Source organism: Pithys albifrons, chromosome Z (assembly GCF_047495875.1).
Source record: "Pithys albifrons albifrons isolate INPA30051 chromosome Z, PitAlb_v1, whole genome shotgun sequence".
NCBI lineage: Eukaryota > Metazoa > Chordata > Aves > Passeriformes > Thamnophilidae > Pithys > Pithys albifrons.
This window is the reverse complement of record NC_092497.1, coordinates 34926358-34943996: the sequence shown is the minus strand read 5'-3', so window position 1 is coordinate 34943996 and position 17639 is coordinate 34926358. Positions and strand designations below refer to the sequence as shown.

Genomic DNA, 17639 nt, shown 5'->3' with positions numbered 1-17639 from the left:
TTTAAACCAGGTGATTGGCATTAAGAAACTTTGTAACTTTTAAAATGTACTAACAGTTACTCCAGTAGCGCTACAAATGTCTTTAGACAGCTATTTTCATTTACAAAGTATCAGAAGTAAACAACCCCACACTTTCTGTAAGCTCTGTCTGAATGTCTGCTCAAATATTTCTGGGGGAAAAAAAGCCCCAAACTAAATCAAAAAACAAAAACCCCAAAAGAACAAAGAAAAAGAAGAACAAAAACTACCCAACATCCTACAAAGTTTGCTACATGACATGACCTGACATAAGAGCTGTCATGTCCAAAAACATTCATACAGAAAAGTTAACACTTTCAAGAATAAAGGCTTAGTTTACCTTGACATCAAAATGCAGTTAGAGGTACCATATATATAAGGTACAAAGAAAGAACGTAGTCACAGCAATAACAAGAAATATTTTGATAGATCATAGTGAATAGACCACTTACGTAGCTGCTCTAAATAAAGAATAAAATAAAGACTTAATGACTGCTTTGCTGTCATTTGTCATTAATAAAACAAGTTTTAGAAGCCTAAAAAAATGTCAGAGCAAACATGGTAAGCTCATGCAAAGCATATTGTTATTGGGTACAGAGGTCCATCAATGGATTAGGCTTTTTTTTTCCTTAAGTGCATCAATGAAAAAGTGTTAGCTACCCCATTTTTCCTCTCGAGCATCTACTCACATTTTTCTTACGATACTCAATCTGGTACATCCAGAAATTCTCCATCTCAGTTTTGGGGTTGTTTGACTCTGACTAACATGCAACCCATTCCACCTGAAAAGCCCTCCTTTCTATTGTGCAGAGGGATTTAAGATCCTGTAAGAGGAGAGGATTATGTTCCATCTAACTTATCCAGGTCAAACCAGCTGTTTACTACATAGCTCAGGAAGACACATGTAACTGACACTGATGCATTCAAATACAATCACTTGGTCTTGCTTTATAAAAGCAGTGTTTTTATGTGCTTTTAGCAGCAGATCATCTGATAAGAGTGTAACTTTTGAGTGACTTAATCATACACACACAAGGCTAGAACAGAGGGGATGAAATCATAGAATCATAGTCACAGAATATTTTCTGTTGGAAGGAACCTTAAGATCATCTAAGTTCATACTGCCACTAGACTACTTTGCTCAAAGCTGTTGCCAACACCTGAACACTTACATGGATACAGCCTTCACAGCTGCTCTGGGCAAACTGCATTAGTGCATCACCACCCTCACAGTAAAGAGTTTTTAGCTCATATTTAACCTAAATTTGCTCTTTATCAGTCTGAAGCCATTCCCTCTTGTCCTGTCACTGCATGTCCTTGTAAAAAGTCTCTCTCCAGCTCTCTTGTAGCACCTATACATACTGGGAAGCTGCAAAAAAGTCTCCACAGAGTCTTCTCTTCTCCATCCCAGCCTGTCTCTCACTCTGTCTTCATAGAAGAGATACTCCAGTTCTCTGATCATCTTCATGGACTCCTTCTGAACTCACACCAGCAGGTCCACATGCTTCTTATGTCAGGGTCCCCAGAACTGGAATCAGTATTACAGCTGGGGTCTCACAGAGCGGAGCAGAGAGAGAAAACTACTTCCCTTGACCACCTGGCCACACTGCTTTTGATGCCAACTCACGTTCAGTCTTTCACCTACCAATATATCCCCAAGTCCTTCTCCATAGGGTTCTTCTCAGTGAGTTTTTCCCTTGAGTTTGTATTTGTCTTAGGATTGCCCTGACCCAGGTGCAGCACCTTGCACTTGGCCTCACTGAGCTTCACAAGGTTCTTGTGGGTCCCCTTCTCAAGCCTGTCCAGGTCCTTCTGGGTTGCATCTCTTCCCTCTCACGTGTCGACTGCACCACACAACTTGGTGTTGTCAGCAAATTTGCTGAGGGTGCACTCGATCCCACTGTCCATGTCACTCACAAAGATGTTAAACAGCACTTTCTGTCTTAAGAAAGGTAGTTTATTCAGAGCTTTTGCATAGCATCAAATGTGTGGACAAATCAACAAATACTTCAGTAATGCAAGATTCACTTAAACAATAGGCCATTACTTATATGACACTAGCATCTTTCTACAGGCTTTTAGGAAGAGGAATTGCAAACAAAATCTTCTTGTACATTAGCTCAGAGGAAACAACTTGATAAAGCAAGGCTTTTAGGTTTTATTTATTTATTTATTTGTTTTAGCGAGAATTATTTTTCAAAAGTACCCATACACATTAGGCAAAGGTCAAAGCACTATGGAATCTTAAGGTCCAACATGGAAGTGTAATCAGATGCATTCTGTCACAAGAACTGCCCAAACCAGCACGACTATGGCAGTAATTTTCAGCCTTGAGCACAACTACATGGTGGCAGAGTGTCCTCTGTGATTTGAACAATTCAAATCCTATGCAGACTGAGACTGCAACTTTTAGATGGCATAAATATTCACAAAGAATGGAGCTGAAAACTAATGATCATTAGTTGTCTTTGTTTAAATTTGCTTTAAGTACAGGTGCTAAAACTTGATGGTTTGAAAAAATAAAAGCAACTCAGAACTGTATACACACTTGCATTCCATAGCACAATCTATGCAATTTAATTTATAATCAATATAGGAATGAAACTTAACTTAGCGCTGCAGTACTAGTGTAACTGCTTCTGTACATACCCAGTGCACTTACCTGGGTGGTCTAGGACTTGCCCCCTGCCAGATTGTGCATAAATGAAATGACAAGGTGACCCGAGGCAAGGTAACTGACTGAACTGCTCACTTCAGAACAATGCATTTGCCTAACTGCTATAGGACCACTCCATAGAGGAATTTCAGGCAGCCTAAAGAGATTCCCTCACTGGACTCCTCCTGGGCACAAGACAACTGATAGGCACCAGTCATCCCTTCAACTACCATCCTGGGTACTTATCACCAGAAGCGATGGGCTCTCTGAACAGGCAGCTGCAGGGTCAGGACTATGACTGATCCAAGAGCTGACTCAGGTAGTTTCCGATGCAGAAATGACCATCAGTATATGGATAAAGCACCTGCTGGTAGTCAACAGAAATTTTTCCTGCATATACAGATAAGGTCATGTATGACAGTCTTACACACACATTGACCATAAGAGGTGTTTTGTATGCAGCTTAAGGTAAACCCTATCAATGGATCACACATGCTAGAGTCACCACATAGGATCACAGACCACCTGTACAAAAAATCCAAGAACATATGCAGTTTGGGAAGTCATGGTTTGGGAAATCTTCCCTGAGGAAGAAGATGATGCTGTGCAAGGACAGAACCTTCTGTCATCTGTCAGAATGGACAACAGCTCATAATCCCATTTGAAAGATCTGACTGTCCACACATTTGTAATGTGCATTGCAAAAGCTCAGAATAAACTAGCTTTTAAAAATATATACACTGCACATGAGCATTTGCACATCAGCACTAAGTTGTAATCCTTAGGAAAATTCACTGAAGGTACAACACTAACTAAGTCTTCGAAAAAACCCCTACCTGACACTTTTATATTCCTGTCTCAAATGCAAAGTAAAAATACAGCTAAGAATACACAGAAGTTTAGATCCAACACAGAAAAGTCCAAGTGAGCAAACTATAAATGTAGCCAACAATAAACGTAATTGAGCCTGTTAGGGCAAGGTAGCCCTTTATTTTGTCTGTTTCAAAGTCTCTTGGCCATGTGAATCAGCAGCAGTAATCACGCAGTACCCCATCACACCTCTTGAGCTGGTAACTTCTCTTTGAGTAAAATCTCAGGCTGTATGGACTCTGGTTGTCCATCAGGCCACATACACACACAATGCAGGTAAGGCCTGTTCAGCAGCATGCATGATGGATGTAAGGCTAGCAGAGAAGCAGGGCTCCTGGCAGCTGGTTCAGTGCTGGCTGTTTCTCTCCTCTTGAGTATGGACTTCCTTAATTGCACTTTCACTTGAACTTCCAGTAAAAATGAAGTTTTATGTGTCAGTCTGAAAAAAATCAGTGTGGATCCCTTCTGTGTTTTTGAAAGATTTTAACTGCAACAAGTGGTGTTCTAGTTTTTAACAGCACTGAAAAATCACTTGAAATTACTTTCAGCTTTTAATAATTAGAAAACAATAAACAAACAAAATATTCAAGAGGTTACATATCCAGTGTCCCATGTAATTCAAAAGTCTGTGACTCATCCAGGAGGGGTTTTCCTCAAACAGAATAATTGATAAATCTAAGCTTTCTTCTGTGAGATTGATGAATGAAACTATTTTTGTATTGATTTGGTTTGGGTTTTTAGTGAGTTTTGGTTCAGGGGTTCCTTTTTTCTGTGTAAACTTAAATCTGTGGTCTCACATAGATGACAGAAAAGTGACCTGTAGTCTGTGAGCTCAACCAGCAGTTTTAAAAGGTCTGCTCAGAAAAAAACCCCAAACAATACTACCAATAAAAGCTCATCTTTATTTCAATTCTTTCCTTTCTTTTTTTTTTCTCCTTAGTTCATCTATCACTAAAACCTGTTTAATTATTTAAAAGACTTCTCCATGGCCTTTTTAATAATACATTACTCCTACTCTGGAAAAAGTGAAGCAAATTCAACTCCATAAAAAAACTTCACATCTGGAGTTGTGAGAACTAAGAAAATCCTACAACTGAGTGAGAACTTAAAGGTTGAAATAAAACATGACTGTCAAAAATGACAGAGAAGCAAACAATGCAGCTCTTTTCTGTTCTACCTGGAAGGCCTGTATTTAGCTCTTATTTCTACCTCACAAATCTAAATCACCCAAGTACATGGTTTTACTTTGTATTACCATTTATTCTAATATCACAGCACCTCCAGTGTCTGCAAAGGAACAGAGACTGTGAACACCAGTGACTGGGCTTCACAAAACAAGTCTTGCTATACAACACAAGCCATCCCCTGCAAGTCAGCAAAACACCGCTCTCAGAGCTATAACCCCAGAGCTATGACTGAAAGGACCTCAAAAAAAGGTTATGGTGTTTAAGTCTTAAATGCCATTCAAACCACTGTTTTCTCCTGATTATGGCAGAAGTGAAGCAGGTGGCCCACTTCTGTTCTCTCTAAATTGCAGCCCAAAAAATTCTGCTTGAGTTTTTGTGCCTTTCAGAGCTTTTCTCAGCAGGTGTCTGTACTTCCACAGCTAAGCAATCCACTCTTCTCCAAGCTCTACAACATTTTAAAGACACTTCTTAAGACCTGCCATACAATTTAAACACCCAAATATTTCACTGCATTTTCAATTACCTACTACACAAAACTATTACCTTTTCCAATCGAACATGTGTTCATCCTCCAGTCCAGATCCATGCATAGCATGTCTTCTATTTAGACATTTAAACACCACAATTTCTGTGCTTGGCTAGGCACATTTACAGCAAGTTTCCAGTGGAGACTCTCACAGGTAAGAATGACGACCTAGATGGGATTTGGGCCTTCCCCTCCAATGAGATAACTGTGTACATCTAGAAGAACATATTTTCCTAAAGGGTCTCCCACTTTGCTACTCCTGAGCACATGGGCACCACAAACTCCATGCTTGAAGCTTTTCATAGCTTCAGCTACAAACTTTATTCAGTATGATGGAAAGATCAAGATAACTGGGATTGTTAAGCCTGGAAAAGTGAAGGCTTCAGGGTGACCTAATTGTAGCTTTTCAGTACCTGAAGAGAGTCTAAAAAAAAGCTGGAGAGAGACTAAGAGCATGCAGTGACAGAACAGCAGGGAATGGCTTCAGATGAAAGAAGGAAGGTGTAGATTATATATTAGGCAGAAATTCTTTCCTATGAGGTGGTGACGCACTGGAACTGGTTGCCCAGAGAAGCTGAGGATGCCCCATCCCTGGAAGTGTTCACGGCCAGGTGAGATGTAGCTCTGAGCAACCTGGTCTAGTGAAAAGTCTCCCTGCCCAGGGCAAGTGACTTGGAGCTAGACAATTTTTAGGGTCCTTTCCAACCCAAGCCATTCTATGACTCCATGATTCTATGAGCGAATGAGCACAAGTGCTATGAGGAAAGGCTGAGGGAGTTGGGGTTGTTTAGCCTGAAGAAGAGAAGGCTCAGGGGAGACCTTATCGCTCTCTACAACTACCTGAAGGGATCCTGTAGCCAGGTGGGGATTGGTCTCTTAGGCAACCAACAGTAGGACAAGAGGGCATGGGCTTAAGCTCTGTCAGGGGAGGTTTAGGTTGGATATCAGGAAGAAGATCTTTACAGAGAGAGTGGTCAGGCATTGGATTTGGCAGCCCAGGGAGGTGGTGGATTCTCCGACCCTGGAGGTTTTTAAGATGAGACTGGACGTGGCACTAAGAGCCATGATCTAGTAATCAAAGTGGGGTTGGATTAAGGGTTGGACTTGATGATCTCAGAGGTCTCTTCCAACCCAGTTGATTTTATGATTCTATGATTTTTTCTCATTTCACACTTAGAAAACATAACCTAACTGAATTTCCAGTCTTTTCCTTCACAGGTCAGTTTCCTGATGTCACACTTCTTGCAGCTGAGTAGCTTTAATTTTTATTGTATTTGAAAAAGAGATCCTCACAAGGCCATATGCAAGTGATGGCCTTCTTTGGTCTAAAAAGTTTCTAATAAATAGACTTTGAAAATATACATCAATGGTATATACTTCATATGGCAAACCTTAAAAAACCCTCTTGCTGCCTTTATTCAAAAGATACTGAGGACTTTTCCATGTTTATCAAATACACAACACCTTCCCCACAAACTAGTTGGTCAGACAACACTAAACCAGGGTGCACAAGGCACATGGCAGCTAATACTCTCCATTGTTAAAGATTTAACAGGTACCTCTGTACACTAATTACTTATTCACAGAAGGCTAGCTGCCTCCTACATCACAGGGCTAGCAGAGTTTACTACAAGAGAATCATCCATGGGCTGTGAGCAATTTTCTTTTTTCATGTACTTACCAAGCATCTATTTTGAGGAAAACTACACAAGAATGACTGATATTCCTGGTAGATTAAGCTGTGAATAAATCTGGAATCAGGACATCTTAAGTACAAATGAATATTGTGATCTGTATCTTTTTTACCATAGCAGTCATTGAATGTCTGTCTTAACAGTCCCAAAACTACACCCAGCTGCAAGTTAGTAGAGTATTTCTGGATTGTTAGCTTCTCAAAATAGTCTCTAAACACTTTCAACTGGTGTTCTATCAAGCATTCCCCTGTGAATATATCGCTCAAATGCTCAGCACTGGGGAGTAACAGGTACTTTCTTGTGAGAAAAGGCAAAAGATATTGTATTTAATGACTCTTAATTGCAAATTTTTCTGGCTCCCTGGCTTTACTTTCTCCAGTGGAGAGCTCCTAGGTAAACAAAATGTGACTGTTATTTGGATCTAAAGAGGCCTTACAAGTTTCAATATCACATGATTCAGAACACAAAATTATTACAAATATTTTCGGGTAAGTTCTATCTCTAAAAGGAAAATTGTTTTGCTAAAAACCAACGTGAGGACAATTTTCTAAGTAGATCTGCAAAATAATTGAAGGTAATAAAAGCATCCGATTTACATTACTTATCTGCAGCTCCTTGGTACTTCAGGGGGGAAAAACTAGTGTCTGCCTGAAGGTTAAAACACTCTTATTTCAAGGTCAGTGTTACAAATCAGACAGAAAGACATCTTTGGCATACGCTGGTAGGCCTGAAAAGCTCCTGTCTGAGACACTGTTTCTGTCTCAAGGGAGACAGAAGAAAAATTTTCATAGGTGAATAGGCTTCAACTATGCTTTTGGTACAATTGATCAATCATCATTTAGCCAAGATAATCTATTTTTGCCCAATTTACAGCAATGCAATTCTACAAATGCTTTCTTAAAGAAAGCACACTGTTCCTGAGTTGCCAGTTGAATTAAAAAAAATCCAGTAAAGCAAATACATACTTCATCTTTGGGGAAAAACAAAATTCCTACCCAGTCCCAAGTCCCTTCTATGTGTTTTCCCCTCAATCTGCTATAGATTTCTAAACTATTTGCCTAATTTGCTTCCTTCTTCCAAGAACACAGACTGTTTGTACATCTACAACCAACATTTATCTTTTCACTCAGTTATACTGTCATTATAGATCACTGTTCTGACTGCAACCAACTCTTAAAATCTCAGTAAGGCTCTTATCTGACATGCTATGAAAAACACTGAATGAGAAATTAACTTTTGGTGAAAAATGAGAACCCCAAAGTAGTTCAATATCTAATGTATGTGGAGACCAACAGAAACACCTGTTACATCCACTATATCAGCTTATCAAACTGAGTCATACCAGCATACCTTAGAAAAGTTAAATTCTGCAAAATGCAACTATATTTTGGAGAGCAGCTGAAGCACCTTCAGGAAGGATTTGGTGCTCTCAGGATACCCAGCCTCATGTCAGTGAAACTGTCATGGTAGTCAGTGTTACAACCAATCAAGAAAAGAAGCAGCAGGAAAGTCCTTGATCCTCAAAGCACAGACAACACTTACGAACACAGACAATATGGTAACCAAAATGTGCAGCAAAAGAGTAATGTGATCTATTTGAAAAAGAAGAGAAAAATAATTACAGCTTTGGGAAATTTTTTAAGAAGATAAAAATAATTGTTGCTCATAAAGGATAATCTGAGAAGATTTCTTTAACCCTCATATGACTGCTAATCAGCTTGGTAACGGACAAAATTTAAAAAATATTTGTAGAAATAACTTTTGCAATATGGGTTTAGGTTTCTTTATAAAAATAAGGTTCAATAAAACTATTGAGATTCAAGGTAACAACTCAAACGTACTCATCACTGTGTTTCCAAAACCAATTAAAATCTTAAAGCTACATGTCTTGATCAGCTTGTATGTGTTTTCAGCAACTCAAACACCATACTCCAAAAATCTCTTCCTATTCATAGAATACTAGCCATCATCTTGAAGGCAGATTAAGAAATCAGGATTCTGTCATTGATATACATGTTATGTGATCTTTTTTCACCATCTGAATTCCCTTTGCAGCAGCTGAGGTGTTTTGAATAGTTCTGATGTATTCGTAAACATTACAATAATTCAGTTTAAAACACCCAACAACACAAAAAATTTTCTATTTTCCGTGCTCTTCTCAAAAATACAAGGTCACAAAAACATTCCATGGCAATAAACAGGATGGAACAAATGTTTGCACTGCACTTTTCCTTGAAGTAAATAGCCTAGGAATACACAATAGACTATTTTCAGTCAGTAAATTTAGCCTACCAGATCTTTTCATATCAGGCATAAATTTAATAGAGTTAACAGTTGTTTAGGAGTTTATTAAAAATGCAGAAAATTCATAAAACTTATAGTACATATTATCTTACAGACAGCTGGAAGCACAACTTGGGAAACAATTCTGATCAAAGTTAAAACTCATGCCAAAAGTACAGGATTTCAGAAATACTGCTGCTGTAGATCCAAACAATGGCCTTCAATACTCAGGTTGCTGGAGACTGAATACACTTTACAGTGAAAATGTAATATACTGAGATTCATAACATACTTCTAGAGCCTGCAAGTGGACGTGCAACTTTTCTAGAACATGAATCTGATCTGTGATACCATCATAAAGGATATTAACAGATTTCTGACAGAACTGTTGGGATTGTTATGTGACAGAAAATCAAACTAGAATTAACAAAAACACACAGGATAGATAATATAAAAGTGTTTGGTAGCTACTCTAAAATATCCCACAGCAGTAAAAAGCATTAGCAGCAGTTGTTTCAGAAAGTGCAAGTGCGACAAATTCTTGTACCTGGGGTCAGTAGTGTTTAATAATGAAAAACTTGGCTACCAAGTAATGCATGTGCTTACTTCTCTCATGCTCTCTAGAGTATAAATTTAGAACAAAGCACTGCATACTTTTTCATGAACAAGACACAGAACAAGACCAAAATGCACTCTTCTTCACTGTCATGCATGTCACAATTAAAGGAACAAGACATACATAATCTGAGAGCCGAAAGATTTATATACTCACATCTCCATCTAGTGGCCTGTGGTCGTCAGAATCCCTGGATGGACTGATGTCCTGCCGCATCACCCATATAGGCTCTTTAGGTTCATCAGGGGTATAAGGAGAACGTATGGTCCTTGTCTTCACTTCCTCAATAGCCTCTTTAATATCCTTGATGGCCAGTGAAATTGCATCTCTCTTTTCCTTGCTGTACCTCTGTACAGATTCTCCTGAGTTGGATGTAACTCGAGAACCGGTTGTGAGCTGGCCATTACTTTCATGCCCCCCACTGACAAGAGCCTGACCATGCTCCAAACTCTGCTCTGACTCTGGCATGTCTTCAGCTGCCTTGTCTAAGCTCTGGGAGCTCATGCTCTGTTTCACCTCTGCTACAATCTGATCAATGTCCTCCTCTTGTTCGTAACTATCCATTCTCGGGTAGGGTGCAAATTCTGCTTCCTTTTCAGGGCTGTCAGACTCTCCATCAGACCGTTCATCATAGTGGTGAAGACGGGCACCAAGTGCCTCCTTGCGGTAATTGTCAGCTTCCTCTCTTTCCTGTTCATACTGCTGGATCCCCTCCCTAACATCAAGGTCTGGTGTATCTCCTATTTCTTCATACACGTGCTCCTGCAGTCCATAGTCAGCATAAGCCTCAGCATACTGTTCATCCTCTCCTTGGTGGAAGAGACGATGTGTGTAGACATAGCCTGAGTAGGCTGCATTCATGGCTTCCTCGTGTTCAATGGAATGGAAATGTAAGTGATTGGGCAATGTTCGGTTGTGAATGGCCTCACCATGCTCAGCCTCGGCATTCTCCGTGTACTCCTCAGACTCAGGCCTGTACTGCACCGCATATGCACTCTCATCCTCATTTTCCTGCACCCGCTCAGTTTCATAACTGTCCTCCACTGTGGCTATCACATCCCCTTCTGCAGTATCCGTGTGATTGTGGAAACCACTCTCAGTGCTGGCTGACCGAGCTAGCATCCCTTCCTCCTCCTGCCCAGACAGGCCCACTTGGCTGCTGTTTGTATGCCTTGGATAGCGAGTCACATACCTCTGCTCCTCTTCCACCTCCGAGTGCTTCAGATCAGCCTCCACTGACTCATTCACTGCTCCATTCGTTGGCTCTTCACTGATCTCCCCCTCAGGTGGTCCCACCAAATGGTTCATGGCAAGTTCTGGAGGGTAGGTCACTTATTCTATTGACATTTTGTCTATCACAGCTGAAAAGAAATAAAAAAAAAGACACCTCTGACATTACCATAAAAAAAAAAGGTGGAATCAATAAACAGAAGCAACAAAAGGCACCCTTCCTTCCCTGTTAGACAAACATTTGACTTGGTCAGTTCTGCAGTCAGACAACAGCCAGGACAATAGTATGGTTTCCCATCCAAATAATCTCCAACAGTAGTAATCATAAAGGACATTCCTAGGGACTGCACTTCTCATTTCCATTAACATATTCCTTGTGGAAGAATCATTTCCTAGCAACTCCTTGAAGATGTTTCTGTGGATTGCAGTGGCATTCCAATTATGCTAGCAGGTGTATATTAGAAAAGCTAACTTTTGCCAGGACCTCAAACATGGCAGAGATAAAACAGAAATACTTCATCTTTGCTCCAGCACTCTCCCTACAACTCACTAACTCAGAGCAAAGGAAGGATGTTGTAATATAAAACAAGAGATTTATTCCTGTCACAGAAGCCTGCAATTGCTCAGATCAACAACTACACACAACACAGGTATCCTTGTGGAATCTATCTATAATCAGTTAAGATTACTTTTTTCTTAAAACATGGAGAAAACTTTACTAATATTCATAAGCTTGACCACATTGAGATTAGTGAGGCATCAGCCTTCCTGACTTTGAGTAAAAAAATCTTCGAAGATTATGTAATTACTAGAGAGATCTGCCCATAATAATAAATATGCCAGGCACAGAAACAGGCAAATTATAAGAATACAAATTAGCTTCTGCAAGTTTCATAGAGCAAGCAGGACTATCTAGCTCTTAAAGTTTCATTTTTATGTAAGATCTTCAGCTATTTTAAACCTTGTCCTATGTTTTCTAAAATGCAGTGTCATGAAAAGGACACACAATGTGCTTTTAGGTCCCTGAATCAAATCACATGTCCATAAGGAAAATAAAACTGTACTCCGTGACTTATTGATAAGTCCTAAAAGAAAAGGTACCTGTTGGAAGACTTCTAACTTGAAGGATCTGTAAAAGTATGTGTCTATCACCAATTGTGAATGTGAAATAGAACTTGAATCAAATCTAGTAAACTAAGGCAGGGAGACTCAGGTGGCACTTTACTGACTAAATGAGCTCTGTGCAGAAGAGCAGTGGGAATAACTTTCTGTGATAAGAAACCAACAGTAATTTTAGTCACCCTCTCTTAAAAAAGTTGACAGGCATGCAGGGCTATGTGTGAGACACTTGCACTATACTTTCATGGGAAATCTAAAGGGTGACATTTCCAGCTCAGTGAATGCTCCCTGTCTTTGTTACACCTAAAGTTCTAGTTTTTTAGACAGGATTCCTTAAAAAAACACACAAACCAAAAACACAACAAAAAACAACATAAAACCCTCCACATAACAAAAAACCCAGCCAAACAAACAAAACCCCCTTCCAACAACAAACAAAGCAAAACAAAAAACCCAAACAAAGGCTCAAAATGCATCTTGGCCCTCATTCCAGATTTTTTTCATTTTCAGAAATCCTCATCACAAGGAAGAAAACCAGTATATTATATAGTATATAGGAAGTGCTGTTGTAAAATAATAGCTAATAAAACACATTAGCTAGATAGATAAGGATGTTCTACACAAACTAATCCTTTTTCAAAATAACAATTAAAAAAATCAGTTTGTTTTTTCCAGGTAAGGAAGTTACAAGAAGGCTTCAGTCACAAGGTCTTTTCCAGCTAAAACTTTCAAGAAATCTGAAAGAATGGACAGAATACAAGTATATATGTATATATGCAGGTGTGCACCAGAACTAACAAACCAAACTCTCTCCTGCCTGGAGCAGATGGTATGTTATTTAAATAATAAGCAAGAACAATATTAGACAGCTTTCCACTTTTAGCCCATAAAAAAAAGGGTGAAGATGCCAAGGCATAACAGTCCTTTGCAAAGTCCTTCCTGAGGGGGATTACAGTTAAGGAACATGTTTGGTGCAAGTATCTCAGTTTGCAACCTTCCAGGTGAGATACAGGCTGAGCCCTGGGTGACACGAGCCCCAAGCAAGAGCCATGAACTGCCAACACTTTGCGCAGAAAAGGCCACAGAGATCAGAGCTGGCCAGGTGGATGGACACTGGGAGACACAACAGAAGCCAAAGGCTTAGAAAGAAGAGTGAGACTTCCACATGGTTGGACCATGAGGAAATAAAAGACCAGGGCTTTTGTTGCTTCAGGTCCCTCCTTGGAGGCATCAGCTGGAGCTGTTTTCCTGTTACTATGCTGGGAATAAATGTCTCTATGGAACAAGATATCTGAGCCTCTGCCATGGGAAACCTGGGATCAAACCACTAAGGAAAACTGGTCTAATTATGTGAGAATGTGTAGGGAGTCAAGTGGGGACCTGTCAAGTCACTGGAGCCACCTACTGCAAAGGTGCCAGTGGTGAAAGTCTCTGGTGTTGGGAGTATGAAGCCAGAGAGCCTCATGAATGGTCAGACTGGAATGTTTCCTTAATATTGCCTGCTTTCATCAAAGTCAGTTATAAAATTTCCACTCTTTTGCACATAGCCAGAATTAGGCTGAAGTAGCAAACTGGTTAAAAAAATCTGCCTCAAATTTGTTGCATTCAAAGTAGCCCCTGACTCATGCCTAAGTGTCTGTCACTGGTCAAAGAGTAGTGCTAGTTGAAAGAAATTGAGTTACACATAAACACGGGATAATGATCAACTTTCTGAAATTTTATGACAGGTATCCTGACACATCTTTAACTGAATTATGTTTTTAGAAGAGAAGGCAAAAAATCAACCACAAGAACATACTCAAGTCAAACAAGGTATCAAATGCCAGCATGTTTATGACAATAGAAATTCTTATAATAGCTGAAAATATATCATCCTGATTTAGAAATCTTACTACATGATGGTACCTTAATGTATTCCGTGGACAGATAGCATCACTGACATGTCTAGCTGAGAGAAACTAATTATAGATATTACAAATTCTACAAAATATTGCTAAGTACCACCTGAGAGATACAGCATTTTCCTTTTGCAAAGCAAAAGTTTCCAAAATTCCACTTGGAAAATTGTCCTTATTTGAAGAATTCTCTCAGTTTAATAACAAATATTGATATCCTGAAATTTTCAAGGTTGTATCTTTTGAAGGGTTGAGGAGGATACTCCAAGTTTTAGAGCTTTTCATTGAAACAGGTTATTCTCTCAAACAATAAATTATTATTTATTTTTAAATATAAAAGAATTCTAATTCTAAGAAAATAAGTTTTCTTAGAAAATTGTAGGTCTGAATAAATGTCCTTAAGTCACCTATGCCCCCATAACCTCAATGAAAAGTAAGCTTCTAAGTCAAGAACATTTATTGTACTGTTAATCAGTCCTTAGGATAGTAATTTGGAGAATACCTATTAAGGCTATGGCTTAGAAGTACTAAATCACGTTCCATACATGGTCGCTGGAAGACTACTAAAATCCACACTTTTTATTCTTAGCAGCATTTCCCTCAAGTAAATACAAGGTCTGCCTGATTTTTCTCACCAGACCTTCAAAAAACACTTTATTTCCTGCAAGAAAAAAAAAAATTGATAACCTACATAAAATGCCATAGACAGTAGAGAATATAAGCAAGAGAGGTCATCTGACCTTGGAAATACAGACACAGCACTCACCGGAACAATATTATAGTCTCATATTAATTACTCAGAACAGCAGCTGCATTCCAGTAATCAAACATACATGACAAAGTGCTCTGTAAGCACTGTTAGCTCTGCACAAAGGACTTGATGGATGACTCTATCTTCACAATAGAGAAATCAGAGTTTGATTACTACTGCAACTAACTGTTTGCTGAAGGTTAAACTACTTTCCTGCCCGTAAAGAAGAAAAAAATAAGTATGTCCATGTATTTCTCAAGCAACATAAAGAAAAGTTTTTTGAAGTTTAAGAATTTCTCGCTACTACTTTATATTAAAAAATGAAGCATTTAAAACACCACCAAAGGGCTGACCAACATCTCAGAGCAAGACCACAACATGCATACCCAATGCTACTCAGGAAAAATATTCATTAAGAAAAAGTGAATGAGTGATTGTTCAGATTCCAATTTGGTTTGTTATTTCTTACCCAAGTCCAAATGCATAATTGTTTGATTTCTTGTATATACAGGCAGAAGTGAAATTACTGTTATTCTTACTATTCCAAATATTACTAAAGTAGTTTATTTTGTAAGAGCATCCTATTTCCACAATTTAATCCTGACTTGAATAAAAACTCACATTCTTAACATGTCTGTATACTATAGTTACTGTCTCAGAACAAAGCTGTGTGCCACATAGAACCAAGACTAAAGACACACACACACACTTTTCTGTTACATACAGGATAACAGGATAACGCAAGTTATGAAGGCACCACAAGAGGTCTCCAGTCCAAATCCTGCCCCAAACACAGCCAGCTCTGAGTTCAGACCAGATTGCTCAGGCTCTTATCCAGCTGGGGATTCATAACCTACAAGGCTACTTATGGAAAAATGTGACTGGGCTCCAGTGCTGGGCTGTCTTTTTGAGAAAAACATTTCTTCTCTATAGTCAGTTTCAATTTCCCCTTTTTCTGCCTGTCTCAGTTGCTTTCAACACTCCCTGCCACCATACACCACTGTGAAGAGCCCGCTGCCTCTCCTCCATCTCCTGGGCTGTTGTGGGGTCCCACTGAAGCCATCCCTCCTCCCAGCTGAGCCAGCCCTGGTCCTGCAGCCTTTCCTTGCAGAGCAAGGGCTCCAGACTCACTGTCTCAGTGGCTTCCATCAACTCCCGGCAGGGTCATTCCTGTATCAGGGACCTAAGCAGAGGCAGTACCCAGGTGGGGTCAGGCAGGCAGTGAGCAGAGGGGATGGTCCCCACCCTATCCTGACTCTCAGGATCGTGTCTGTCCCATGCTGCCCCAGGCATTGCTGACCCTTATTTTGTTGTCCTGGCCATGTCCCAGACCTGCTACTTAGCACCATCAGCCCCAGCCTGTATCCTTGCTAGGGGTACTTGCATAGGGTTTTTTTTTTCCAAATTAATTCTTTTATTTATAGGAAGCATAGCTGTCTCCTCTTATTTTGCAGAACTTTCACAAAAAAATCAGTATGTCATTTTAGTGTGTGACCAAAAAGAGTTTTATCCTCCCTAAAAAGGTCTGGATATATTGACCCATGTCTTCCATGTAAAAACAGCTTTTCTTTGAAAATATTTACCCATATCTCAAAACCACACTAAAAGCACAGAGACCTCTGACTACATTTTTGAAGGCATCCCACCTCAAGTACAAGTTGTCTTAGCACATTTTCTGAGGAATTTCACAAAACACCTCTCTATTTCCAGGCCTTAGCAATAAATCAATGTTTCACTGATTTACAGTGTTTCACTTGTTTTACAGATCTTATCAAGACATATGAACACAAAGTACCTCTCAAAAAACCCAACAGTCTTTTAGCAGATGTATGTCTTTGAGCCACATCTTTCATTTTTTTTCCTTTAAAGAGCCCCTATGATATGAAATTGCTGAGAATTTAACAGCATATGCAAAGACCACTTAGAGTCCTGTGTCAGATGCCTCTCTTTTCTGAATTGTAACCTGCTTGGGAAGTGCTTTCTTTTAATTTCATTTCATTAGATAAGTAAGAGCAGGTAAGGGCTGCAGACTAACAAAAACCTCATTAAGGAACAGTGAAATCCCAGTAACAAAGATATTTGATGAAAAATTATAATTGGGAGGAGCGTGAAGAAAACCTGAGCTGTTTTATTCCTGGAAAGAAATGCTACTTCATTTGATTCAATCTTGTAGCTATGTAACGAGGCAGGGTGGGGGGTGGGGGGGTGGAATTCACAAGAAAGAACTATGGTGCAAAACAACAGATGCAAAGGAGGAGGAAGTAGGACTGCATAGATGTAGTTTACAGTAGATTAAAAATAACTTTTGTCTCCTCCTTATATAGACAGATTTCTCTTCCACTATATTTTCTGTTACCTTTTTAGCCCACATAATAAGCCCAACCTTAGCTCCAGCCATCAACTTCTACTAACTCCTGCCAATCATTTTACTACTCCTATTTCAAGGACAAGCTGCAGATTTAGACCACATTAAATACAAAAATCTAAGCTGCACAGTCCAGCTCACAAGTTTCCAAAGGTTTGAAGGAAAACTGATCTGTCACTTGCATTTTCTCACAAATTGCTGGCTGTGTTTACAGCACCTACTGTAAAGACAGCCCCACAGTCCTTTCTGAAACTACATGGAAGGATGTCATACATTTACTTCCAAGCATAGTTCTGAGTCATCAGGTAAAAAAATTCTCAAGCACATCACTGTTATGACCCTTCCAAAATGCTGTGACCAGTTGTCAGCACTACAGCAGATGCACCACTGAGCACTACACACCAGACTTTCCCTTGCAGGAGGTCCACC

The 17639-nt window shown here is 39.5% G+C and overlaps 1 protein-coding gene across 2 annotated transcripts in view; it reads right to left on the bottom strand.

The window, feature by feature from the left end:
* APBA1 (amyloid beta precursor protein binding family A member 1) overlaps positions 1-17639 on the bottom strand; it is an 81956-nt gene that overhangs the window by 38599 nt on the left and 25718 nt on the right. For both annotated transcript variants that reach the window (XM_071580013.1, XM_071580014.1), the window contains exon 2: positions 10007-11211. In XM_071580013.1, the coding sequence (XP_071436114.1) occupies positions 10007-11158 (1152 nt within the window). In that variant the 5' untranslated portion in view covers positions 11159-11211. The remainder of the gene's footprint in view (positions 1-10006; positions 11212-17639) is intronic.